Source organism: Rhinichthys klamathensis, unplaced genomic scaffold, assembly GCF_029890125.1.
Source record: "Rhinichthys klamathensis goyatoka isolate OS25496 unplaced genomic scaffold, OSU_Roscu_1.1 h1tg000125l_1, whole genome shotgun sequence".
NCBI classification, from domain to species: Eukaryota; Metazoa; Chordata; class Actinopteri; order Cypriniformes; family Leuciscidae; genus Rhinichthys; species Rhinichthys klamathensis.
Window position 1 is genome coordinate 140,047 of NW_026606662.1, and position 27,872 is coordinate 167,918.

The following is a 27,872-nucleotide window of genomic DNA, read 5'->3' on the forward strand; positions in this document are numbered from 1 at the left end:
TGTCACATGTTTAGCGCGGCAGTGCGATGGGACTAGCGCCAGGCGATGCTTAAGACTTATTTTGCAGATAAGACAAATTTTTGCATGAGCCTGTAGCGTGAATTGTGTGCAGGCCTGTGTTTGTGTGCGCGTTCCAGTGTAATTGCTGGGAGCAGCCTGGGGAAGAGAAAGAGGTCTGGGAGCGCTTGTGAAGTTGGGAGGGGGGACAAAGCAAGGAAGTTGGACTATTGGACATTGTTTCTGCACAGCGTTAGGTAAGCGCTTTGAATGTGTGTGTGTATCACTCTGAATGTTCATTCACAGGCTTAAGGTGTTTCAGAGCGCACTTCTCCCATTTTCTCAGAGTCATACTGTACCCAGGGAAGGAAATGACACAAGACTGGGTAAGAGTCATTGATGTATACAGGCGCTCCCACCACTGGCTAATGGAACTAAAGGCCTACATCTCCATATAAAGGCTGGTGGAGTGTTTATTAGCAATAATGGGATACTATGTTGATCAATTTCTAATTATAGGACAACTATTTTGAATGGTCTTGAATAATCTAATCTTTAATATACAACTCAAAATATAACTTTTTTTTAAGTTGCAAATTAAAAAACTATGTAGAGAGAAGTTAAATCGATCAGGGGTTTTAAAACGGGGACCACAAGGCAGTGGTTTTTCAACCAGGGGCCTCTGCAAACTGCCAAGGGGGCCTCAAGATGACTATATATTTACACATATTCAAGACAAAACAAGTGTTAAAAAAACCCCCGCTGAGAATCAAGATATTTCTTGTTCTAATTCAACCCCTCAACATAAACCCCTTTACAAAAAGAACAGGACTCCCAGTGTCTGTAAAAACCTGGAAAAATCTAGAGCTTGTAGACCTGAAATATATTATCTAGGGCTTGGCTTAGGCCTGTGAATATTGCTGTGGACAATGGGGGGATTTGGAGTTTAAAAGGTTGAGAACAACTGTGCTAGCGGGTCCGTGTAAATGTTTGGAGAATGTAAATGCAAAATATAATAATAATAATAAACGAAGATTAGATTAAAATAAATGGGTAACTAAATAAATACAGTGCTAAATACAGTTCAGCACTATAATGAGTAGAAAAAAAAACGTAATAATTTGACATTAACATTAACTTTTAAAGTTGGATCTTTATAAGAAAACTGTATAGATGCCTTTTAAATTGATCATATTTGGAGGTCTAACAATCTTAAAGATTGAAAATCCCTGATATATATTATATGAAGTTACAGATACAGTTTTGAGTTGTATATTAAATAGTCATACAAAAAATGATGATCACACAAACATGTCATACATTTAATAAAGAATCATAATAATAATAAAAGTTGAATGTTTTTATTTACGTCTTTAGTTATAGTTACAGATCAAACGAATCTAGGCATGTTCACCTCTTACTGTATTTTTTTATCATCACTTAATCACACACACACACACACACACACACACACACACACACACACACACACACACACACACACACACACACACACACACACACACACACACACACACACACACACACACACACACACACACACACACACACACACACACAGACATGTATTGGTGCAGCCACCCATCGGGTGTTTTATACTGTTGTGTTAGCGTGTTGCTGCTGTACCTTTGGTGTCACAGTAATTGTGGGCAGGCCACAGAAGGACAGGCTCTCTCTTGCAATAGCTCTGCACATTGTTGTAACGCGACTGCTGCTTTGAGCTGTTGTTTTGAGGGAGAGAGAGTGAGAATGCTGCAGAGCTCAGCTCACAGACAGCCTGTGGGAAACTCTGCTTTCCCTTCCTGTTCTTTCAAAGAATCTCTGCACTCCAGCAAAATGGCCGGAAATATTCCTGGCCTTTTTGATTTGGGGCCCAAACAACAGTGACTGCATAATTGTTTGTGATCTGCTCCCTCGCCCCGCCTTTCTGGCTCTGAAAAACAGCCAGGCTTCACCAAGGTGTTTGGGAAGCTTATCCTTCAGCTTATCCTTTTTTATCATGTTTTCTAGTCAATTATTTTATTTATTTATTTGTTTTTAACGCCTTAGTTACTGTTTAGTTACGCCTTAGTTACTAGTTTCACATACCTCATTAACTGTATGCATTGTGCACTTTCTCTGCCATAGGGTATTGTCCTTTTTAATGTCTGCAGGGTTTTGGTCCTATGTCCTATGGTTGCTGGGGATTGTTGGGTTCATTGTTGGTGTACTTATGATGTCTGTTTTTTGGTTATTTATGTCTGAGAGTTGTACCAAGACAAATTCCTATCAACTTAGTTGACATGGCAATAAATTATTGATTGATAGTTTGTATATTAAAAGGGATATTTTAAATTTATTTTTACTTATCCAAAAATAAGAGTATAATCACACTAATATATATATATATATAAATATAGCTGCGAGCAGCGATTACGGGCCCAAGCCGGTGGCACCGCAACCCCGGTGCCTTTAGTTACCTAAAGGCACCGGAGTGGCGGTGCCACCGGCTTTGGCCCTTCATCGCTGCTCGCAGCTATATTTATATATATATATATATAAACAAGCCGGTGGCACCGCCACCCTGGTGCCTTTAGGGTTACTGTGCATGACGGGCAATAACTTAACCCCGCTTTGACTGTAGAGCTTGCATTGGTGTGGGCTCTGCAAAAGTGTGCATTGAGGGCACATATCATATGCGTGAGCAAACTTCTGAATCCTAAAATGAAAAATGAGACACCCTACGGTCTCATGGACTTAATGGACACATGAAATAAGTACACAAGATTGAAAGTTAAATCAAGTGTGCCAAGACAGAATATTACTTGCCTGATCTGATTAGAAAAAAGTTTGTGTGTGTGTGTGTGTGTGTGTGAAACGTGATTGAACAATGTAGACATAAAAACATACTCCGTCCTTTTGTTCATACAGGACATTATTCAAACTGCAAAGTGTTTACTTATATTTGTGTACAATCGCAATAAAACACAACATTGTGCTTTTGTCAAACTGTAAACTACAACTGTCACCCAACCAAAATCTCTTTTTTATTTTATACAGAAATAAATAGTCTATCATTCAGATGAGAATAAAGTTAGTTCAAATTTTAAGGAAAACTCTGAAATATAGCACATTCATTTAAAATTCATTCAGGTTCAATTACCAAACATACAAATCTTAATGTAATTTAAAGCAAACAATACATTTAAAATATATGGGTTGTATGCCTATTTTTTTTATATAAAAAGATATATATCCAAAAAGACAAGGCCTAAACTTTAACAAGGGTTAAACAATCACTGTAACAGACACAATCATACACACACACACACACACACACACACACACACACACACACACAAGTCAAATCACTTACATTTTATATGCAATATTGACTTTTTTCTGTTTCAGCAGCGAAAATAGTTAAACAAAGATCACAGCAGAACCATCGAGCATCTCACAGCAACGTGTTTTCTCATTACTGAATGATTCAGCATTTTGAACGAATCGGTTGACCCAAAGATTCAATGACCAATCCATAATCTGTCTCATTCATGAATGACTCAGCCGTTCGAACGAATCGTTCGAACAAATGAATCAATGACTCGCTCATTAAGACGGTCGCCTGGCGACACCTAATGACGGTTTAGTGTTATGTTTAAAAGTATCATTCTTTCAAACGATTGTTAATTAACTCATATTTGAAACATAAGCTATATATATATATATATATACACACATATATATATATACACAAAAATAAAATAAAAACACATTTGAAGCGTGTTTGCTTACTAAATTGTGAGCAGAACGAAAGTTGCAGCAAATATCAGCAACAGGAGTCAAATTTCATTAATCACGAGAGTGAAGAGCTGACTGGAAAAATTATGACGGAATATTTTGTGTAAAAGCGCCTATTTAAGCGAATCTGTCATTTACTCTTTCGTTGTTGTGTTTTCCCTGAAAACCGGAAGCAATCGGTCCCCGATATTGCACTAATTTTAAAGTGACACTAAAAAGTATGCGGCTGCACTGGCATTCATAATGGTGTGCGTCCATGGCGACGAGCGAGCAAAACAGAGCGAACGTTTTTTCATTTCTACTTCCATAGAAATTCATTCGAGCGCACTGCAAGCGCCACCACTATAAATGTCCTTACTTTACTTTCACTTTTAACTTAGCGATATAAAAGCCCCCAGTGGTCAAAAACCGGTGAGAAAAAATTCTCGGAGTCACATAGCAGCTACCTATATTTAAATACAACAGGCCTACCTGATTTTGAACACAAGAGGGCAGTATAGCCCTATGTATTATTTGATATATTTATTTTTTAACTGAATAGTGCATCCTGGCTGTTTTTAAACTTGTACATTATTCTTAAATTGAAAACAAGAATAAAATGGGTTTAGTTCTGATATTTGTATAATTTTATCTAGAAATAAATGGTGTATAATTACATTTTTAGAAGATATGAGGCTTTTAGTGTTTTTTTTTTTTACATGACTTTAATCCCTCGCCATAGCAAAACAATTAGAGATATTCAATAGATATTCACAATTATGCTTCTTTAATGTATTTTCATCATGTTGAAAAAGTTTGGTGGGAATAAAATAAACCACTTAAGAGGAGTGGTTAAAAATGTAGAGCCTGGTTTTGCAAAACATCCACATTAAGACCAAAATAGCCCACTTCCTGTTGGGCTGGCTTAAAGTTGTTTGGCCCGATGAGATCTATATGTGTACTGAGTTTCATAATATTACATGCAAGTGTGTTTGATTTATGGACCAAATTTTCTGACGAAGTTTCTGGACCAAGTTAATTTAATTAATAAACTAATTATATAAAACTATTTTCAATGCACTACAATTCAACTGGTTATATGCCTTTACTTATTAATACAACTTATTTTAAAAATACAAGGCGTAAGACATTTATTTTCTTTTTTAATGCAGGCCAAACCACACAGCAGTCAAATGGTTAATATAGCCCCCCTCCCCCTCCCCACACTCACAGACACACACACACACAGAGACGTAGGCTCAGAGAGAGAGAGAGACATAAAATGACAATTTTCAAACCAAAATATCTGACTTCCTGTTGGTTGGAGCTATTGAGTGTAAATTAGAAAGTTGTCTGGCTGGAGGAGAGCAATACACATACCGATTTTTATTACTGTAGATAAAATTAATCCCCCCACTTTTGACAAAAGGTGGCGCTACTGAGCCCCTCACCACGCCCGTTTCTGAAACTTTGCACATATCTACTGGCTAATAAATGTGATGTGTCTGTCGAGTTTCATGCAATTTCAAGTATGCTAAAAGTCTCAAAAGCATAAAAAAAGAATATTAAAGTTTGATGCGTTGCCACGACAACAGTATCTAAGATATCAAGAATCCATTCACAGGTCTACATCTGCCGTGTGTTTACATTATAGTAGTGAAGTTTGAAGCAAATCGGGTTAAAATAAGAGGGTGATTTCAAAGCATTTTGAAAGTGACACACTTCCTTCTGCCAGTTGGTGGCGCTATAACTTTAACTCACAAGAGTCACATCCATGTGATCGGCCTCTTACAACGAACACACTGCTGAAGTTTCATCAAGATCAGTTTATGTATGCAGAAGTTATAACTAGTGCTGTGTTGAAAAAATCGATTCACCAATTCTGAATCGATTTTCATATTAATTTCTAAAGATCGATCCGTAACTCAGAGGATCGATTTTAATAGGTTTACATTTTCCCCGTGAACTTTAACTTGCCGCGACTGGGAGATCCCTGTATGCGCATTGAAAGGCTTTCACTCAGCGCGCACATTGTTACGACAACGGGCTTTGAGTGAGTCATTAAACCGTTCATTCAACGAACACGTTCAAAAAAGCTGATTCATTAAAAGAGATGTAATGAAACAAGGTGTTAATTATTTTTTAACTTTGAGTTCCACTTTTCAAGGCTCAGCTGAGCAGCAATGCGTCGCATGGGTAACGCTGAAGCTGATGCTTTACTTATTAGAGACCAATATGGCATTGATTCAATGCGTGACTCGCTGATTTTATTTCCCCGCGGCTTCCTCGCGCAGTGGGATGCTGACCAGCGCTGCTGCTGACGCGCATTTATGGTAAATACCCGTGACGTGAACGTTAAAAGGATGATACGACAAATATTTCGCTTTCCTTTGACACGGCAACCTTTTTCACAAATACATATATGACTTCAAAGACAGACGCAGGTAATCGCACGCGCTCTGCCGATCTCTCTCATTCACTGTCTGTGCGAAGCCTCTGTAGGCTACACATCACCACGATAAACAGTCTTGTTTGTTATCATTATGAACTTGTTTAACATTCAATACACATGCATGAAGTTCAAAACAAGAAGGGTAAAGCCTTATAAAAAACGTGAATATCGCGGTTGCTGCGGTTACTTGCAATCCTCTGCGGTTACTGCTGCTGATATACCTCTGCGTCCTCTGTCGTCTACACCAGTGCAAGTTTGTGAAAGCAGTTGTATCAACACTCTGGAAGGGGGATTGTTCTTTACAACCATCCATACTCCATTAATTTGCAGTTAAATGTCTATAATAATTGTATCAATATGTTGCATAACTACAGTCCTGTAATTCAACAGCTGGAAAAAAAATATGCTTTTTTCAAAAACACTTATCTTAATCTCGAAGATCGGATCGGATCGGATCGAATCGAATCGAATAATGATAATCGATTCAAGATCTTGAGAATCGGAATCGAATCGATTCTTGAAATTTGAATCGAAACCCAGCACTAGTTATAACACACTTCCTGTTTCCATTATTCGCCATAAATTCGTTTCCTCGCCACGGCCACACCGTTCGAGATATCAAAAATCCGTTCGCAATTTGGGATCCTCAATGTCTTGACTTCATGCACACCGAGTTTGGAGACGAACGGCGGAATTCCCTAGGAGAAGTGTTTCAAATTCCTGAGCATGCGTTTCCAAACAACCCTAAATAGCCGACTTCCTGTTGGGCTGGCGTAAAAAGTAAGAGCATGAAGGATATATGAACCGATGAGATCTATATGTGTACCAAGTTTCAAATTATTACATGAAAGCGTGTTTGATTTATAGACCAAGTTTTCGGACCGCGTTCCAGGGGGCGCTGTCGAGCCCCCCTGCCACGCCCGGGTACCATCTTCAGCCCGGCCCTGATGGCCGCGGGTTCTGACCCGTGTGCAAAGTTTCAAGAGTTTTCGAGCACGTTAAGGGCCCCAAAAGTGCCCGAAAGGTTGATAGAAAAAGAATAATAATAATAAATATATATATATAAATATAGCTGCGAGCAGCGATTACGGGCCCAAGCCGGTGGCACCGCAACCCCGGTGCCTTTACCTAAAGGCACCGGGGTCGCGGTGCCGCCGGCTTTGGCCCTTCATCGCTGCTCGCAGCTATATTTATATATATATGTATATAAAAAGCCGGTGGCACCGCCACCCTGGTGCCTTTAGGGTTATTGTGCACAACGTGACACAAAATATCAAAATATCTGCTCGCTATCTGCCGAACGGCTCTGGTAGTTCCGCTTCAGCACTGATGATGTTGTAGAAATAGTGCGCTCTGGTTGGTCTGGATTATTCGGGATTTTTTATTTTATACAGAAATAAGTTATTTATAATTCAGATGAGAATAAAGTTAGTGTTGATATATATCCAAAAAGACAAGGCCTTAAAGGGTTAAACTCTTTTCACTGTAACAGACCCAATCTCTCTCTCACACACACACACACACACACACACATCAAGTCACTTACATTTTAGATACAATGTTGACTTTATTTCAGTTTTAGCAACGAAAATAGTTAAATAAAGATCACAGCAGAACCATTGTGCATCTCACAGCAACGTGTTTTCTCATTACTGAATGATTCAGCATTTTGAACGAATTGGTTGACTCAAAGATTCAATGACCAATCCATAAACATCTGTCTCATTCATGACTGACTCAGTCGTTCGAACGAATTGTTTGAACGATTGAATCAATGACTCGCTCATTAAGACGGTCGCCTGGCGACACCTAATGACGGTTTAGTGTCATGTTTAAAAGTATCATTCTTTCCAACGATTTTTAATTGACTTATATTTAAAACAATCTCATAACATTATTTAATGCATTGTTATTTTTCAGTGTAAACGATTTAATTTGATCAGCCCTACCTAGGGTAAAAGCCATATAGTGTCTAATCATTCTAAATAATTGAATTTATTGATCAAATTTACAAATTAAAAATGAAAGATGAAGCATACATTTAATAAGACTGGACTGGGGTGCCCTGCATATATTACAATATGCAGATTTAAATATACCATTGCCCCCCACTGTCAATTTGATGTGTGTGTTTGTGTGTGTGTGTGTGTGTGTGTGTGTGTGTTTAATAAAATCATTTAGTCACTACAATTAAAACCTGAACGTGTTTGCTTACTAAATTGTGAGCTGAACGAAAGTTGCAGCAAAGATCAGCAACAGGAGTCAAATTTCATTAATCACGAGAGTGAAGAGCTGACTGAAAAAATGATGACGGAATATTTTGTGTAAAAGCGCCCATTTAAGCGAATCTGTCATTTACTCTTTTGTTGTTGTGTTTTCCCTGAAAACCGGAAGCAATCGGCCCCCGATATGGCGCTAATTTTAAAGTGACACTAAAAAGTATGCGGCTGCACTGGCATTCATAACGGTGCGCGTCCACACACACACACACACACACACACACACACACACACACACACACACACACACACACACACACACACACACACACGTCAAGTCACTTCCATTTTAGATGCAATATTGAATAAGCAGAAAAATTGGATTTTCTGCTCTGAAAATATAAATAAGCAGAAAAATTGAATAAGCACTTTGAATATTCTAAACCGAATAAGCACTAGTCGCTAATGAATAAGTACTAGTACTTAATAGAATAGATACTAGTATCTAAAAAATAAGTACTAGTAGCATGAAAATAGAGACTAGTAGGTTAAAATGATTAAATGTTAAAACGGCTTGCCATATTGGCTCAGAGAGAGAGAAAGAGAAAATGACCTTTTAGATACTAGTACCTATTAATAGATACTAGTATTTATTCAATAAATACTAGTACTAAGTCATTAGATACTAGTATCTATTAAATAGATACCAGTACTTATTCGTTAGCTACTAATACGTATTCAAAAGAATATCTAAAGAATAAGCACTAGTATCTAAAGAATAGGCACTAGTACTAAAGAATAAGCACTAGTCGCTAATGAATAAGTACTAGTAATTAATGGAATAGATACTAGTATCTAAAAAATAAGTACTAGTAGCATGAAAATAGAGACTAGTAGGTTAAAATGATTAAATGTTAAAACGGCTTGCCATATTGGCTCAGAGAGAGACAGAGAGAGGCTCACCATATTCAAACCAAAATATCTGACTTCCTCTTGGTCGTAGCTAATTACAGTAATTTAGAAAGTTGTCCGGCTCGAAGAGTACAATATACATATCGAGTTTTGTTACTGTAGATAAAACTAACCCCCCCACTTTTGTCAAAAGCATTTAGAAAGTGACACACTTCCTGCTGCCAGTTGGTGGCGCTATAACTTTGACACACAATCGCTCTGCACGCGCCACCATTATCAATGTCCGTGTGAACGTCCGCGATCGAACAGTGGAAACATTGGCTACTCCGTCATTTTATTCAAGAAGATCATTCAAACTGCAAAGTGTTTACTTATATTTTTGGATACTCGCAATCAAACACAACATTGTGATTTTGTAAAATACATTCAAGAAATCCGCCCCCGATATGGGGCTTCTTTTAAAATGAAACGAAAATGCTCACGGCTGCACGGGCATTCATAACGGTGCGCGTTCACGCCGAGGAACGAGCAGAACAGAGTGAATGTTGTTTAGTTCATTCCTACTTCCATAGGATTTAATTGAAAACTCTCGCTGTACTCCGCACCCTTGTTAATGTCTTGTGGGGACGTCCGTTACTTTCGCTTTCAAGTTAGCGATTTTAAAGCCCCCAGCGGTGTCACGGTGGGAAAATATTCCCATAGTAGCGTCCCTACAATTTAATACAATTTGCCTACCTGATTTTGAACACAAGAGGGCAGTAAAGCACTATGAATGATTTTTTTTTTTTTGGCTAAACAACCATTCTGACTGTTTTTAAACTTAAACATAAATCTTAAATTGAAAAAAAGGAATACAATGGGTTTAGTTCTAATATTAGTATAATTTTATAGAAAAATAAATGGTGTATAATTACATTTTAGAAAGATATGAGACATTTCCTGATTCTTTTTTTGACATAATCCCTCGCCATAGCAAAACCGTTTGAGATATTCAATATCCGTTCACAATTTAGCATCTTTAATGTATTTTCATCAAGTTGAAAAAGTTTTGTAACTGTAGATGAAACTAACCCCCCCCACTTTTGTCAAAAGGTGGCGCTACTGAGTCCCTGCACCACGCCCGTTTCTGAAACTTTGCACATGTCTACTGTAGGGGTGACCCCGAATAGTCGAAGATTCGATGCTTCGATAGGAGGAGCCTGATTCGACTACCAATCTCACGGTCGAATCTTCGCAGATGTGTTATTAAACGAGGATTATGTCATTTTGGCTATATGAGTGTGGTCAAAGACTGATTTCACATAGAACTACTGGTTTTCTGCCAATACGTTAATACACAGCCTATTATGATAATGCTGTCAATAAAAATGTGCAAAGAAAGAAGCTTTTAATAAATATTTTTTAACGTGCGTGCAGCGTGAATAAATCCAAACACCCCGTGACAGATTTAAGTTTCACTTTCGATCCGTGACCGACAGAGGAGCGTCTTGTCGGCAGGGATTTAAATCTTTAAAAATGTCTGGGATAAGAAAATCTAAAGATGCACACCATCAGAAAGGATATTCTCCAAGGCTGGATTTAGCATCAGGAAAACCATGATCGCACTTCTGCCGGCCAACGTTAACAGGTTGGTTTTCCTCGGGACGTTCTAAAACGCTTAACGTGAAAAAAGCTTTTAAAACGCTTAAATGGCACTTTTACGTGCTTAATGTATGTACACAGTAGGCTACACACCTTAAGAAACCATTCTATGTGCATATAAGCAGATGAACCCAGAATATGAACGCAACGCGTTTCTCCTATAGAAAGTCACGTAAAGCTTTTTCTTTAACGGTTTTCTATGCGAGGAAAATGCTTAACGTAGCCAATAATAAAACGCATTGCGTTCATATTCTGGGCTCATCTGCTTTTCTGTAGGCTATATAATATGCTTTATTAATAAGGTGTGTACAGAATTTGATCTTTTAATATAACAGTTTTAGGACCGTTAAGCGTTTTTCACGTTAAGGGTTTTAGAATGTATTTTATCCGCGCACACAATTTGAAAAGACTCAAACGGACACAGGCCGAGTGAAAGACTGGATTTTGTTTTTTCGATCAGGTATGGGTACAAGTGATTTCAAAACATTTCAGCCAGTTCTAATTTGATTTTTGGATACTGTGAGTGTGAACACGTTTAGCTAAAAAGACTGCCGCTCCAGTTTAGCGTTTATTGTTGTTTCTGCAGTTAAAAAGACAAAGTTGACAATCCTGGCCATACTTTCGTTATTTTAATAATTTCTTTATTTTTATTTTATTAATTGATCACTCAGGGTGATCTAATTTAACTATTTGTGACTTGTGTTTTGAATATTTGTTCCCCTGCACTTTAGGCATTTTGCACACATTTGTTCTGCTTCTTGTGACTTGATTCTGACTTATTTCGTTTTGTATTTTTATTTATTATAAATGTATATTGTGTTCTTAATTGTTAAATATTTTTCAGTGCATTGATGTTGCGCTGTAGGCCTACTTAGAGCATGCTCGTACAGGCAATTCAGCCGATTTAATTTGATTTGCATGTGAAATGCAAATCCTATCTGCAGTGTGGCCTTTCTGCAGTTATTTATGTTATTTCTTAGTTTTATTGATCCAAAATGTTTTTATACATTTTCTTCTATATCTTTGTGTGATGTTCTGTACATCGCGGCTTTAAAATGTTAAAGCCCCGCCCCCTCCCCAACACCACACACATGATTCGACTATTAGTCGACTATAGGCAGGACTTGACGAATCTGATTCGACTATGAAAATCCTTAGTCGGGGACACCCCTAGTCTACTGGCTAATAAATGTGATCTGTCTGTCGAGTTTCATGCAATTTCAAGCAATTTCAGGCATGCTAAGAGTCTCAAAAGCATCCTAAAAGAATTTTAAAGTTTGATGCGTTGCCACGGCAACAGTATCAAAGATATCAATAATCCTTTCACAGGTCTACATCTGCCGTGTATTTACATTATACAGATGAAGTTTGAAGCAAATCGGGTTAAAAATAAGAGGGTGATTTCAAAGCATTTTGAAAGTGACACACTTCCTGCTGCCAGTTGGTGGCGCTATAACTTTGACTCACAATAGTCACATCCATGTGATCGGCCTCTTACAGCGAACACACTGGTGAAGTTTCATTAAGATCAGCTAATGTATGCTGAAGTTATAACACACTTCCTGTTTCACGTTTCTCGCCATAAATTCGTTTCCTCGCCACGGCCAAACCGTTCGAGATATCAAAAATCCCCTGTCAATTTTTCATCCTCAATGTCTTGACTTCATGCTGACCGAGTTTCGTGGCATTTCTTTGAATTCTCTAGGAGAAGTACTTTAAATTCCATTGCATGCGTTTAACAAACAACCCTAAATAGCCGACTTCCTGTTGGGCTGGGGTAAAAAGTAAGAGCATGAAGTATATATGAACCGATGAGATCTATATGTGTACCGAGTTTCATATTATTACATGCAAGTGTGTTTGATTTATGGACCAAGTTTTCGGACCCCGTTCCAGGGGGCGCTGTCGAGCCCCCCTGCCACGCCCGAGTACCATCTTCAGCCCGGCCCTGATGGCCGCGGGTTCTGACCTGTGTGCAAAGTTTCAAGAGTTTTCGAGCACGTTAAGGGCCCCAAAACCTTGAAAAACAATTTTAAAAGCATTTTCACTCAACAGACAATCCCCTCACCCCACACACACACACACATAGATGCAGAGACAGAGAGAGAGGGAGGGAGAAAATCCTCCTGAAAATCACATTCAAACCAAAATATCTGACTTCCTGTCGATCCGAGCTAGTGAGTGTAAATTAGAAATTTGTCCGGCTCGAGGAGAACAATATACGTGCCTATTTTTGTTACTGTAGGTAAAACTAATACCCCATTTTTGACTAAAGGTGGCGCTACTGAGCCCCTGCACCACGCCCGTTTCTGAAACTTTGCACATGTCTACTGGCTAATAAATGTGATGTGTCTGTCGAGTTTCATGCAATTTCAAGCATGTTAAGAGTCTCAAAAGCATCAACAAAGAATAATAAAGTTTGATGCGTTGCCACGGCAACAGTATCTAAGATATCAATAATCCTTTCACAGGTCTACATCTGCCGTGTGTTTACATTATACACATAAAGTTTGAAGAAAATCGGGTAAAAATAAGAGGGTGATTTCAAAGCATTTAGAAAGTGACACACTTCCTGCTGCCAGTTGGTGGCGCTATAACTTTGACTCACAATAGTCACATCCATGTGATCGGCCTCTTATAGCGAACACACTGCTGAAGTTTCATCAAGATCAGTTAATGTATGCAGAAGTTATAACACACTTCCTGTTTCCATTATTCGCCATAAATTCGTTTCCTCGCCACGGCCAAACCGTTCGAGATATCAAAAATCCCCTGGCAAATTTTTCATCCTCAGTGTCTTGACTTCATGCACACCGAGTTTGGAGACGAACGGGGGAATTCCCTAGGAGAAGTGTTTCAAATTCCTGAGCATGCGTTTCCAAACAACCCTAAATAGCCGACTTCCTGTTGGGCTGGGGTAAAACTTAAAGCACGAAAGTTGTTCGGCCCGATGAGATATATAAGTGTAGCGAGTTTCAGATTATTACATGCAAGCGTGTTTGATATATGGACAAGTGTTCAAACCCCGTTCCAGGTGGCGCTGTCGAGCCCCCCTGCCATGCCCGGGTACCAGCTTCAGCCCGGCCCTGATGGCCGCGGGTTCTGACCCGTGTGCAAAGTTTCAAGAGTTTTCGAGCATGTTAAGTGCCCCAAAAGTGCCCAAAAGGTAGTAAAATAATAATAATAATAATAAGTCGGAAGAATAATAATAATCCTTAGGAAAACAATAGGGCCTTCGCCTTTTCAAGGCTTGGGCCCTAAATATATCACATATCTAATAAACTTGTCTGATGCTACATTCATTTTCTTATAGTAGGAGAAGACAGAAAGTCAAGGGGAGAGAGTGGGGAACAGTATGGAAACATGGCCAGGGACAGACTCGAACCCTGATTTCCCGTGAGCTCCACTGCTCAATATGTCCTCAAGGCCACCACGTATTTTATTTTTGCAGGTCAAAGGCTGCAAATGTCGACCTTTCATGAAACAAGTTGCTTCCCTGATGCAATTCTCCCTCTGCAGTTCTCCTCTGGCCTACAGAGGGAGCATTTTGCTCGGTTTTAGCCTGCTTTGCCTCTCCATTTTGTGTGAAATTGAAAATGTGGTCACATATTTCATCCCCTGTGCTTTTGTGTTTGGGTTTGTGCATAGATCCCAGGTGGGATCTGGTGAGTACAATCGATATATGACAGCTTAATGACAGTCTCCCTCATTTGCTCGTTTCACTGCTGCAAGACCCCATAAACAAGTGTGTGGCAGCAGATGTGTCGCATTTTATACAATCTTTACCTGTAGACTACAAAAAGACGGCTTTAGATGGAATATCCCACCGATCTGAACATTTCTTTAGCTGCTGGTCTGTAGGTTTTATGTCTTAAATGTTGTATTGAGCACTTTCTATAAAGTATAAAGGGATATTTCACCTAATGTTTTTTTGGACCCCATTTCCTTCCATTTTATGGACAAAAACAGTTGAAACATTGTTCAAAATATCATCTTGTATTGTGTTCTACAGCATGAGAGTCAAACATGTTTAAAACAACTTGAGGGTGAGTAAATGATGACAGAATGTTTATTCTGAGTGAATTATCCCTTAATTTGGAAGTATATCACACTTCAAATCTGAGCTCATGCCCTTCTAAAGCATGAATACATCATTTATTTTTGCAACTCTGCCCTGTTTTTAAGGTGCAGTAATCACTGTCACTTAAGCAAAGTTTCATAGTGTGGAAAAACAAATATTGTTTGTGTTAAGCATCAACTTTACCCCTTGGCCCTGTGCCAATGTTTAGGTGTTGGCCAGTGGTTGTACAGGGCGTCAGTAAACACTAAAGCTAATCTTATAGCATAGAGGTCATAAGAGCCTGGTGCTTGTGCTTTCACCTACTGTCCCTTTGCCAGAAGAAATGTCCCTAAAGCTCAGATTGCTTTAATGAAATTAGCATACAGCGGAAGGGCAATTAAGTAGGGAGCGGGGTTAATGAGCTTGTCCAGGGCTCTGTGGCAGATTTTTAAACTGGGTCAGACCTGAGTTTTGGACGGGAGGGATTGGATTAGAGCTGAGGCTCCTGGAAGAGGCATTTTTAAGGGGTTGCCACCAGCAGGTGGGTTGGATGGATAGTGGTAACCATGGTAACATCAGATGGTACAATGCTTGGTAACTTTGAGTTCCCCTTGGTTTGCAGTTGAGTTGGAAATCATCCTGAAAGTACATGAAACGTCCTCTATGAACTTTCATGCCAACACAATCCATCCGTTATTTTGAAATCTAAATAATGTAGTCGCCCTTGTTAGTTTCCTCTGAAAATGTTTTATTTTTTTTTATTTTTTTTACGAGATTAGCTTTGTTTGATAAGCATGGAGGACTCACCAAATGTTTTCGATGAAGTAGTAGCATGTAAAGTCTAACTGAAAAAAGTGAGTAATTGCAGAGTCGTCAGGCTTGTGAAATAGGACGTGTGGGGGGATTTGATAAGAAGGGAATGGAAACACCAGAGGAGACTCTGTGGTGCCGGTTTCGTTGAGTTGTGGGCACCAACGGGTCACATCATCCCCTTAGATCACCATCTTCATCCCACAGTCATTCAGGGGCTTCATAAAGGGGGATCTGGCAGCTTGTTGCCTTATTCCTCTGACGCCAGACCCATTAGATTAGAGCTTTATGGGGAAGAGCGTATGGGAGTCTCTCTTCTCTTCACGAAACCGTCCTTCTCTCAGTCAGGAACCTGAAACCTCTGCTTTTTGCTAAAGAAACCATTGCTGTTAGCACTGTGGGATATGGTTGTTAAACGTGTATTTCAGCAGGCAATGAAATATGATCACTCAAGCAGTCTTTAGTGGTCTAAAAGTAGTATAGTAAATAAGTATTATGTTGTGTAATGTATAATCATTATATAGTGTGTAATAAGTTCTATTAGATCTTTATTAGTTTAAATGTGCACGCTCAGCTGCAAGTCACTGTAAATCTATGTAAATCTGGGGTAAAAAAAGAAAAGAAAAAAGAATACTTTCAGTATTAAGTACCAATATTCAGCAAGGGTGCCTTATCAAAAAAAACAACAACTAATAAATAAGCTTTTTTTCTGTTAACTTTCTATTTAGCAAAGGATCATGTTTCAAAAAAATTTTTTTATAGTGGTTTCCACAAAAATATTTAGCTCAACAACCATTTTCAACTGTGATAAGAAAAAGAAATGCTTTTTGAGCAGCAAATCAGCATATTAGACTGATTTCTGAAGGATCATGTGACTGAAAACTAGAGTAATGATGCTGAAAGTTCAGCTGTACAATCACAGGAATAAATGACATTTTAAAATTTCAAAATAGAAAACAATTGTTTTTAAATTAAATTAATATTTCACCAATTTTTTTAAATGAAATAAATCCATCCATGAGTTGAGTTGAGTTACTTGTTTTAAAAACATAAATCTTACCATCCCCAAACTTTTAAATGTTAGTTAAATATCCCAATTAAATTATTTAAATATTTAACTAATCTATTATAATAAATTATAATATTGTAGATATTTAGAATTATAATTTGTTTACATTAAATAATAATAATAATTTAATGTTTATTGAATTATATTTAATATACCAAGTGAAATCCTTTATTTAATTTTCAATTCAAATCTTCAGAAAAGCTAATCAAGAGATGAATAAACTGAAGATGACCCATTTTAACCCTTAATGTTTTTTGAACATTTTCAAGAGAATTTTAATGTCTGCTCTGTCTGAAACTGATGGTTGTGAATTTCATTACTTTTTCTTTATTATTACCATCCTCTCTGCAAACAAATTGGTTAGATGTTATCTAGTTTTCTGTTCTATGTAGTTCAGTGTAGATGTATGTAACCCAACTATTTTGATGAATATAAGCATGCAGGCTTGTTTGTTAGTTTTGAGTAGCACTTTTGAGGGGTCAATTAAAAGTATCTCTCGGGCTGAATGTGGCCCACGGGCCTGATGTTTGAGACCCCCTGCCTTAAGAGTAAATGTTCATCTTGGTTGGAGTAAATTAGATCCATGTGGTCATTATCTTGTTAATCATCAGCACGGTGAGTATGAGATTCTTGTATATGAGCTCATTTGAGCCATTCTCCTCCACTTATGGTAAAGGTTTCAGGGTCATGGGGGTGTTGAGTCAGGGTTCAGCTATGGTTCACATTAGCATGGACATGATGTGGTAATAGCAACATGGTCATGCTGACCGTGTGTTTGACATCCTTTTTGTACTGTCTAAGGCTCGGCCAGCAGGCCTCAAACTCTCTCTGGGGATCTCTAGATTGCTCTGGCAGCCGGCTCACTCTGTGTGTATAATCACTTTCTGAGTGCCCATAACCAGCAGGGTCATTTAACTTACCCCCCATGAGCTGACCTTAGGGTCAAGGGTTGCACCAGTCAACAATGGGAAGCCTGAGCTTCCTCTTTTATAAGCTCTGTTGGGGTGACAGCATTGACAACCCATTGCCACTAGATTCTCTGGTCTGTGAACGTCAGTCACATGTGTTGAGGTATTACGTAACTGATGTAAATTTGATTATTTAAAAACTGAAATGTGGATTCATAAATGTAGGATGATGTGAATTACAGAAAATAAGTTAAACTGAAACGAGAAAAAAACAAACATATTAAACATATAACCAATATTAAAATTCTAGTTGACATCAATAAGCCAATAGTTATTTTCATGTTATGGCCAATATTAAACTCTGTACTTTTTACAACATTATACTGTACAGTATGACAAAAAAATCTTTCCATAAAGATGGAATCTAAATGTAAAAAACAAAACAAAAGATAAACTCTAATATTGGCCTGTAACCAATTTGGTAACAATATATCATGCATCACTAATGTTTACAGCAGAATAAGGCAGTATTTTATTTTTTAAATATGAGAAAGGTCATTCCGATAACTTCATCCTGAGCGTAGTTGATATGTTTTGTTCTTGGATGTCCAAGATATTATTAATCAAACATATTTAAAGAACTTCACAGTGGATCGGTAACCGGGTACAAATCTTGCTACTGAGAGTAGGATTTCTGTCATCGGTAAGTGAGGAGCAGGAAATGGAAAACCCGGAAGGGGAGCTGACGCGGAGTGATTACAGAACGCTTTGAGCGGGGAGGGGAAATTGCTGTCACTCCACAAGCCTATTCATTATATTCCTTTTGATTTATCTAATCAGCTCCATTCCGACAGTGTGGGATACAGTTTGGATCTTGTGAGATGACACATTATTTACCGTCTCTCAGTGTTTTTGAAATGTTATTCTCCGCTTTGTTCTTCAGACAAAGAGTCTCTGATCACAGACAGCGGGAAGCTTCACACTCTAGACCTGCTGCTGACTCGACTGAAGTCTCAGGGCCACCGAGTTCTCATTTACTCTCAGATGACCCGCATGATAGACCTTTTAGAGGTGAGTACTTCCAGGACCTTCTCACAGTCGGTGACTGACAGCTCTGTGGCCTGTGAACACTATGTAACTACGTCATGTCATTCTGACATGTTTTTTCCTTCATGTCCACAGAAATCTGTCTACTGAACCGATTATAGATTTCTGAGGTCATGCTGTACTTGTTTTTGTTTACATGTTCAATGTTTTTTGAGTGTTAATCTCACAAAAGAAGAGATGGCGAAATTTGATCAAGCATTGTGAAAGGAGTGTTTGCTGTTAAATAGCTCCATATTGTTGTAGCTGGACAAAGGCGGTTGAGAGAAGATAACTGGAGGAAACAATCACTTTTTCCAAAGGCACAGTTGTTTGCCACATGTTCAGCAGCAAGCCAAACATGGAGCTAAATGTAGAAGCCTCCAATAACAGTCAACACAGGCCGCTTGTAGTCCTACACAACAGCTCTCGTAGTCTAGAAACACCTCAAGTCAAAAGGAATATCCTTCCGATTCGTTTTGGCTTAAGCATTTTCCATGGCAGTCTCACTAAAGTCCGATTACGTAGACTAGACTTCCTTTATTTGTGAAGTAGATTGTCTATAGAAAAAGTTAAGCATGGAAAAACATGGGCTCTTATTTGTCTAATAGTTTTGGCATTGCATGCAAAGCTCCACTTTATATTTTATTTTAAGTCAACATAAAAATCTAAATTAACTCTATTTTTTTTTTAAAGCACCTTCCTGGGCTCACTGTGAATGTTTCATCGGTGCGCATAATTCAAAAGAAAAAAATGTTTGGCATCATAAATAATCTTCAATAAAAATGGAATAACTAATCCTGCCTCTGAAATAATCTTTTTCAGCTGACGTGAAAAAGTCTTCTTATATTTTAACCATCACTTTGTGTGGACTTTTTATTCTAACGTATCATTAAATAATTGCGTAACACTTTACAATAAGGTTTCGATAAAGTGTTTTAAAACATTACATTAAACATTTAATTTATATCTGAACTTAACATGTTAACTTTGACAGCCCTAAATAAGCATTTTGTAAAATCTTTTTTTCTGTGGACCACCCAGCACCCCCTTGCAGGTCGCTGAATCCCAGTTTGAAATGCCTTATTCTATAGCAATGTGTGTCTTTCCAAGCAGACCCCTTGAGTGTTTTGGTCAAGTTTTCTCATTTGTTATGTGTTCAACAGCTCAGCTCCCACTTGAGGTCTGTTCAAGTGTATTCCGGGCATTGTTCCTAAGTCTCAGGCTAAATCACGTTATGTTGAACACTGCTAACCTAGAGTTATGTTCTCAGCGGGATAATGCAGTTTAAGATGGTCCCATTTGTTACTTACAGCTGCAGAGAAGCTTAGTGTTTGTGATCTAATGTTACTTCAGGCTGGAACAAAGTCCTAATCAAAGACGTTTAATGTCAAGGAGAGTGCTAATGCTGGCTTCATACAGTCCAGATGTGCTTTTGGGAGGCCGTCCAGTGGAGTCGTAGGCCAGATGGAATCGAGACTTCACTCTGGGTGGCGTAGGAGAGTGGGAGGTCATCTGAGAAAAGTCACTGAAAAGAGTCTGCCCAATGTTAATGAGGGTCTGTGGCAGCGTGTTAAGGGGAACGTTATTAAAAACCAGAGGATTAAAGTGAAATAGACACCAGTTTCATATCGTTGACTTGTTTCCCTGCACGTTTTTTTCATTTTCCTACTTGAAATGTTTCTCAACTGTCCTGCAGGAGTACATGGTGTACCGCAAGCATACTTACATGAGACTGGATGGTTCATCCAAGATTTCGGAGCGGCGGGACATGGTGGCTGACTTCCAGAGCCGGTGAGTTTTCAGCTAGTTTTCAGCTGCCTGACAGCCAGGATTGAAAAGGAGACGCACACGTCTGTAAGCGCCCATCTCTTCTTAAACCTAATTGGGGCTTGTTTTTTCTAAATGTCACCAAGCGTAAATTCCTCATCCATGGCGGTGCTGTCAGACGCAGAGGGTTTTGCGCTCTTTTCTCTCTCCCCGCCCTTCCTCACAGGGTCTGGTTTGCATTAGCTCAGCTCTCTGTGGGTGCAGTGGGCTCTGGTTTTCATTTTCTAGAGGAGTGTGCTGTATATTGAAACGTCTCTCTGTGTAAATCCTGGGTGGTTGGGCCGGCCCCTTAAAGAGCACGATCTGCCGCCGCTTTATTTGCTTTCTCTCACTGTTCTGGTCTCCCCTCCCTTTGCAGGACGGATATTTTTGTCTTCCTCCTCAGTACCAGAGCCGGAGGCCTGGGGATCAACCTGACAGCTGCAGACACGGTGAGGCCATAGCCCATCAGCACATCATGATTACCAGATCACCTCCCCCCACCAGAGGCCATGAGAACGGCCCCTAATATAGTATGAACCTGAAGACATTTAGCGCTGCACTCATTGACCTTAATATGTACACTTTGAAGCTTTGACTAAATGGTCAGCATGAAAAGCGACCAACCACATTTTGTTTTGTTTAGGGGTGGGAAATTATGGAAACCGCAATAATAGAAAGGAATTAAATAAACAGATAAATAATAATGGAGCAGTTTCTATTTATATTGTCACTTTACTGAAATGAAAGAATATTATTATAACATTAAATGGAAAATATTTACTTTTATTTTTTTTACTGTTAAAACCCATGCATAAATTATTAATCTTTTGAAAGTTATTGCATGAAACCTAATTAATTTATTAAATTAACTTAAATTACTTTGACAGAATTAATGATAAAAATGCTTTTTTAAACTTTTTATTCTAGTGAATGAACATCATTAAACTAAAGCTCTTTGATAGTACATTCATGTTTTTGTTAAATGTTGACAATATTTAAATAAATAAATAAAATGTTTGAATATTGGTTTAATTTTACACTCTCGTGTCAACTATTTTTGTCAGCTAAAATCAGATGCCGTTTTAGTCGAGAGTAAAATGAATAGGGCGTGACAATTTTGGAGACAAAAGCTATTGCTAAAACATAAAACTAAATAAAAAAATAAAAATACTTATTTGATGTCACTATCCTGTCAAACTTTGGCAAATCCAGTGATTATTTCATCCTCAACAGTGCTCATTGTATCAGCCCCTTACTTTGTAAACATGATTTTGTTTTCAAGCAGACTGATGAAAAAACCCTGTTTGCTCTTACTCCCTGAAGTTGCGTTGGCCAATCAGATAAGAGCTTGCCATATCCAGAAAGTGCTTTTTAGTTTTGTTTACAAAAAGCAGCGAGAAAGACAGCGAATTAACTGTGAAGTTGTGCAATCTGAGGCTTTTAAACCGATATGAATTTTGTGTGTAAGAACAAAAAATGCCATCTGTGGATTAGACATGACAGGAATGAGTTCATACGTGGAGATCATTTAATGTGACGAATTTCCTCTCTTTCCAGGTGATCTTCTACGACAGTGACTGGAACCCAACAGTTGACCAGCAGGCCATGGATCGAGCCCACAGACTAGGACAAACCAAGCAAGTCACAGTCTATCGGCTTATTTGCAAAGGGACAATTGAGGAACGCATCCTACAGAGAGCCAAAGAAAAGAGTGAGGTTAGTACACAGTATCAACTCCCTTCCTTGGGCCAAAAGGTTACACAAAATATAATGTAACACATTTTCCTTTTAATTCAGCTAATTCCACAATGGATAGTCAAATTACCCCCTTTTTCCCCTGACAGCTTACATTTGTCAGTTCAAGTTACAAGAACGATATTTAACTAAATGTCAAACCTCAGAAGAGTCTTTGCAGTGACAAGGGGGTTAAAGTATTATTTAGCCCATGGGTTCAACTGCAATTACCACTAATTATACTGTAATTACATATGTGCTCTAAACAGTCACATGTAGTCCAGGACGTCTGTATCAACACATCATTATAGTCAGTATATGTTTCCAAGAGTCGTGTCTTCTCCTCTTACTGCTCTTAGTTCTTTGATTTATTTATTCTCTGTCTCAATAATCACTCTCTGCTGTGGGATCTCCTCTTCAGATTCAGAGGATGGTTATATCAGGAGGAAATTTTAAACCTGACACTCTGAAGCCCAAAGAGGTGGTCAGCTTGCTGCTGGATGACGAGGAGCTTGAGAAAAAGTGTGAGTTACCACTCTGTTATGATCATAAAAGAACATGTATAATCTATATAATGTAATAATAAATGAATCGATTGGCTGTTTGCTCTCCTCTGATTGGATGGTACGGTTGTGTTTCTGGGCAGTGCGCTTTCGGCAGGAAGAGAAACGGCAGCTGGAGGAGTGCAGTAAGGTGAAAGAGCGGAAGAGGAAGAGGGATAAGTATGCAGAAAGGGTAAGTTTCCTCATAGAGGCACAAGGAATTGATTTTAGAATCTACTTCTCCTTTGCAGTGGTGTTCAACAGTAATAATAAATACTGTATCCTTTTTTTGCTAAATATTTTATATTTAAAATTTTTATATGTTTATATTTCAATACATTTTCTTGTGGTAAAGAATATAGTTGTGCACTATATCAGTGTTATTATTGTTAACTTTTTTTTTAAACTATTATAAAACTAAAATGATTAAAATCATGTTCAGTATTTGAAATAAATGTAAATATTAGATATTATAATATTAGAAAACTTGCCTTAGCAACTAACTGAAATAAGTTGAAGTACTAAAGATAAATGAAACTTTAATAGAAATACAAAGAAAATAATACTATACTATAATAGTATATAAATAATGCAACAAAAAAAAAACACGGCTCTATATTCACAAATTATTTTGTAAGCAAACATCAGAAAATGCCCTAACCACTCTTGTCCAACTGTCCTGTCTCCCTGCATCCCTCTTATTTTAAGAAGAGAAAGGAGGATGACCCTGACACTAAAAGGAAGAAGGAGGGTGTGAATGTGGTCATCCCTTATGTCCCCTCAGCAGACAACTCCAATCTGTCTGCGGATGGAGAAGACTCGTTCATCAGCGTGGACATGGACTCTGCCATGCCCAGCCCTTTCAGTGAGGTAAGAACCAATGAGACTCGACCCATGACCACTTCCTGGACTCGATTTAAAATAACTCTGTGATCTTGATGATGTGTGTTGAATTGCAGAGGTCATGATGTCAGGAAGAATTATTGTACAATCCTGTAATGACATTCTTTAGGTGATGAGTCCACAAAACAATCATGTGAGAACTTTCCCAAAGAATAGATGATTTCTATAGAGCTATTATGCCATTGTCAACACACATCCTCTCGTTTACTTGCTGCATTGATCTCACGGCGCTCTTCCTCCTCCTCGTCCATCTTCTGGTCCTGCTGTCACCTCCGTGGTGCTGTCCCTCTGTCCCTGTCTCACCCCCAGAACTATGTGTCTCTGCAGATCTCATTGAGCAGTGAGCTCCAGCCCAGCTCCATTCCTGCAGACGAGAGTAGCAGCGACATGCTGGTAATTGTGGATGAACCCATGTCTTCTGCTCCTCAGTCCCGTGCCACCAACTCTCCCGTCTCCATCGCCGGCTCTGTGTCCGACACCATGAATGGTGGGTACCCTCGGCTTACTCAATTTTTAATTGGTCTCATGTATATCACAGCAAGCCATGTCATATTACACATACAGTATTCATAAACTTTCATACAGTATTATGCATTGTCGGAAGTTGGAAAAGGGCAGGGAATCCACACTGATGTCTAATAGTCAGCGAGGGAGGGATTTTTCAGTCCGCTCCCCCAAGATTCTGTCCCTTTTCCGTTCCCGTTAGGTCTGCATCCCATTGTCCTACTTTCACCTACAAAATCCCGCAGTCCCGTTCCTGTTAGATTCTCACTCCAGTGTTATAGACTATTTTTTTCAATTTCCACATACACGCACAAAAGTTCAGACCCACACCCTTTTTGTATTTGTCTCAGTAGGCAAACAGAAGGTGCTTTCTCTCTTTGGTTCACTGTATTTTTAAGGAGAAAATACTCAGCAATGGTGTTGACTTGTGAATTTTCACAGGGTTTGTCTGAAAGCATATTAAAAACACCACAGACATATAAACAACATTCAAAACATGTTTATAAGGATTTTTGCGTAGGCGTGGTTTTAGTTGTTCCTACACATTTTAGAACAAAAGAATCATTTGTTTGTGAAAACGTTTGTATGCGGATTTCACGCACAAATTTGTGCGTTGGCATGCTTAGTAAATGAGAATGAGAAAACTGAATGTATTCTGCTTTTTAACTATGTTTGTTACAACTTTTCACTTTACTGGTCTCATACATGTTTGTTGGGGCTTGTTGCTTTACTGCTCAAATCCCTGAATCCCCTACATTTAGCACACATTTGGCTGCCTTCCTGTCAAATGATGAGCAGTGCTGCAGTCTAGGGTGTAAAGGTTTGTGGGACTGAGCTTGCCGGTGAAATGCGAGCAGAACTGTGGCTGTAAAGGAGACAGGGTTTGCGTGAGTCTAGGCCGCAGTGGCTCTGCATTCAACCTCATAATAAACTGAGGATTAGTGGAAGATGAAAAACTCCCAACAATTCAGAAGAAACATGTAGATGTTGTTTGGCTGGCACATAATCCGTTAAATAGTCGTGGATCTATGAAATCAAAGTTTGAGCATACTCTACTTTTCAAAAGTTTGGGGTCGATATGATTTTTTTATGGGGTCACTTATGCTCACCAAGGCTGCATTTATTTGATAAAAAATACAGCAAAAAAAGTAATATTATGAAATATCTTTACAATTTGAAACTGCTGTTTTCCATTTTGATTTATTTTAATAAGTAATTTATTCAGTTTTCAGCATCATTTCTCCAGTGTTCAGTCAGTGTCACATGATCCTTGCTGCTCAATAAACATTTCTTATTATTATTTCTTCTTATTGACAATGTTGAAAATGCTTAATTTTTGGTGTTAACTGATGTTTATTTCTGGATTATTTGATGATTAGTAAGCTCAAAACAACAGTACTTTTATTTGAAATTTGAACTTTATTTTGTAACATTATAAATGTCTTTACTGCCACTTTTAATGCATCCTTGCTGAATAAAAGTATTGATTTAAAAAAAATATCTGCTTTTGAACAGTAGTTCAACAATAAGCTAATTTCATCATACATGACTCTCTCAGGTGTCTCCTCGCAAGATATCTCCAGTCCTGGCAGGGGAAGGTCCGGTCGGAGTCGAGGACGACCCAAAGGCTCTGGAGGATCGGGCAAGTGTTCTGTGAGGAAGGGAAGAGGCCGGAAGTCCAGCGCGGGCAGTGCTGCAGCCATGGCAGGAGCGATGGCAGGGGCGGCAGCGGCCTCAGCAGCGGCCTATGCTGCATACGGCTACAGTGTACAGTCCAAAGGTAACACATTTGACTTTGATTAACAGAACTGCTGGTGAAAACTAAGGCCTATAATAGTTCATCCATTGTTATTCAACTCTCTTCCAGGTATTCCAGCAACTGGCTCCGTACAACCGACTCTCATTCGGTCTTCTACCACACCTGCCTTTGTTCCAACTGGCACCTCCTCCCCCCAGGCTAAAGGAAGCGCTGTGGCCACCAACTCACAGACTTCAGCACATGGCAGTTCACAAAGCCAACACAACCCCACTAAAAGAAGCAAAGTACCAAGCAACCACAGTGGGCGGTAGCAGCTTGTGAACCCTTGCTTTTTGATTGTAGCATGGCCAGTACGTTTTCAGTCCCAGGTTGACGATTCTCACGCTTATGATGTTGAGCCGCTATCACACCACAAGCCCTACTGTCACTGTGAAACCCAATTCCATGCCCACACCCAACTTAGCATCTATTTCAGTGGCTGGTGAGCAATATGGGAAGTTGTGCACTAGAAGCAAAAAGAGTCATTGAGAATTATATCTTCAGTTTATGAAGTTTAGCTCATTGATCCTTTATACAGAAAATAGCTGTTGTAAGGATGACCAAGGGTTTTGTTATTCTAGTAATGGCTCTTTTTTGTTTTCTGATGACCATATAAGCAAAGGGCAGCATGGCTGAATGAAGGAGTTTTCTTCATCTTCTGGCACATCATGAGATGTTCTGCGTCATTATCAGCAGAGATGAGTTGAAATGGGAACAGGGAGGGATGTTGGTTATTAAACACCCTCTTGAACAAAGTCTTTACCTGAACACATATGAACAGATAAGACTGCTTTTGTAAGATTGCTCTTATTTTTGTAGGACAGACTCGTTGACATTTGTTCAGTTTAAATACCGAATGGCCTTCTCTTTCTATGTTTATTTGCTGCAAATTCAAAGATTTTGGCTTAAATACTAATATATATTTTCTCTTGGAAAGAATAAAATAAATCAATGTTTTTTGTAGTAAATGCAATGAAAAAACACCTGAAGTGAGTGCTGCTCGAAAAACTCGAAAAACAAAGTCACTGCTCAGATCGTGACTTAAAAATACTTGGATGTGAAATGTAATATAGCTTAAGTTAAAACTTGGTAATTTATAATGATCTGTGCTAGTTGTAAATTGTATCGAATCTGTTTTATTTTTAAATAACATGATGAAAAGTCCTTGTTGCATCCGTGACAAATGGCTGTGGTTTTTGAGAAAGGCCATTTCTGGGTTTATTTTGTCTTTAAATTGTGATGATAAATGTTCTATGTATGTAAATATTTTAAGGGTATCATCCCTTTCAAAGTTCTCCATTTCCCCCCAGTTGCTTGTCTATTTTTATAGGTCAGTGTAAATACCTAAAGGAAAAACCCAAATGGTCCTTTTACTAACTTGGAGAAAAACTAAATAAACATTGATTCAATGATTTGAAATTTTCCCTGTGGGATGTGATTCTTGATAAATCTTTTCCCCCATACATGTTACTGCTGAATTTTACAAAACTATTCGTTTTTAAAAAGCAAGTCTACTTGAGCTATAGGTAGAGCAAAAACACATATGCCATTTTGAGCTCTCAGGTTCAAACCTCTTTCTTGCACATTTAACAAACATACCGACTTCATTTCACACCAAACACACTTGACAACAAGGATACAGGTTCTT

At 38.6% G+C, this 27,872-nt stretch overlaps 1 protein-coding gene across 6 annotated transcripts in view; it reads left to right on the top strand.

Moving 5' to 3' along the window:
• Nucleotides 1–27,643, top strand: part of ino80 (INO80 complex ATPase subunit) — a 53,839-nt gene extending 26,196 nt beyond the window's left edge. For 3 of the 6 annotated variants that reach the window (XM_056256239.1, XM_056256241.1, XM_056256243.1), the window contains exons 28-37: nt 18,792–18,919; nt 20,631–20,725; nt 21,120–21,192; nt 22,301–22,459; nt 22,899–23,001; nt 23,124–23,212; nt 23,728–23,889; nt 24,250–24,409; nt 25,985–26,206; nt 26,294–27,643. In XM_056256239.1, coding sequence (XP_056112214.1) covers nt 18,792–18,919; nt 20,631–20,725; nt 21,120–21,192; nt 22,301–22,459; nt 22,899–23,001; nt 23,124–23,212; nt 23,728–23,889; nt 24,250–24,409; nt 25,985–26,206; nt 26,294–26,496 — 1,394 coding nt within the window. In that variant the 3' untranslated portion in view covers nt 26,497–27,643. The remainder of the gene's footprint in view (nt 1–18,791; nt 18,920–20,630; nt 20,726–21,119; nt 21,193–22,300; nt 22,460–22,898; nt 23,002–23,123; nt 23,213–23,727; nt 23,890–24,249; nt 24,410–25,984; nt 26,207–26,293) is intronic. The other 3 variants (XM_056256240.1, XM_056256244.1, XM_056256242.1) reach the window with 2 other exon arrangements.
• Nucleotides 27,644–27,872: the final 229 nt, after the last annotated feature.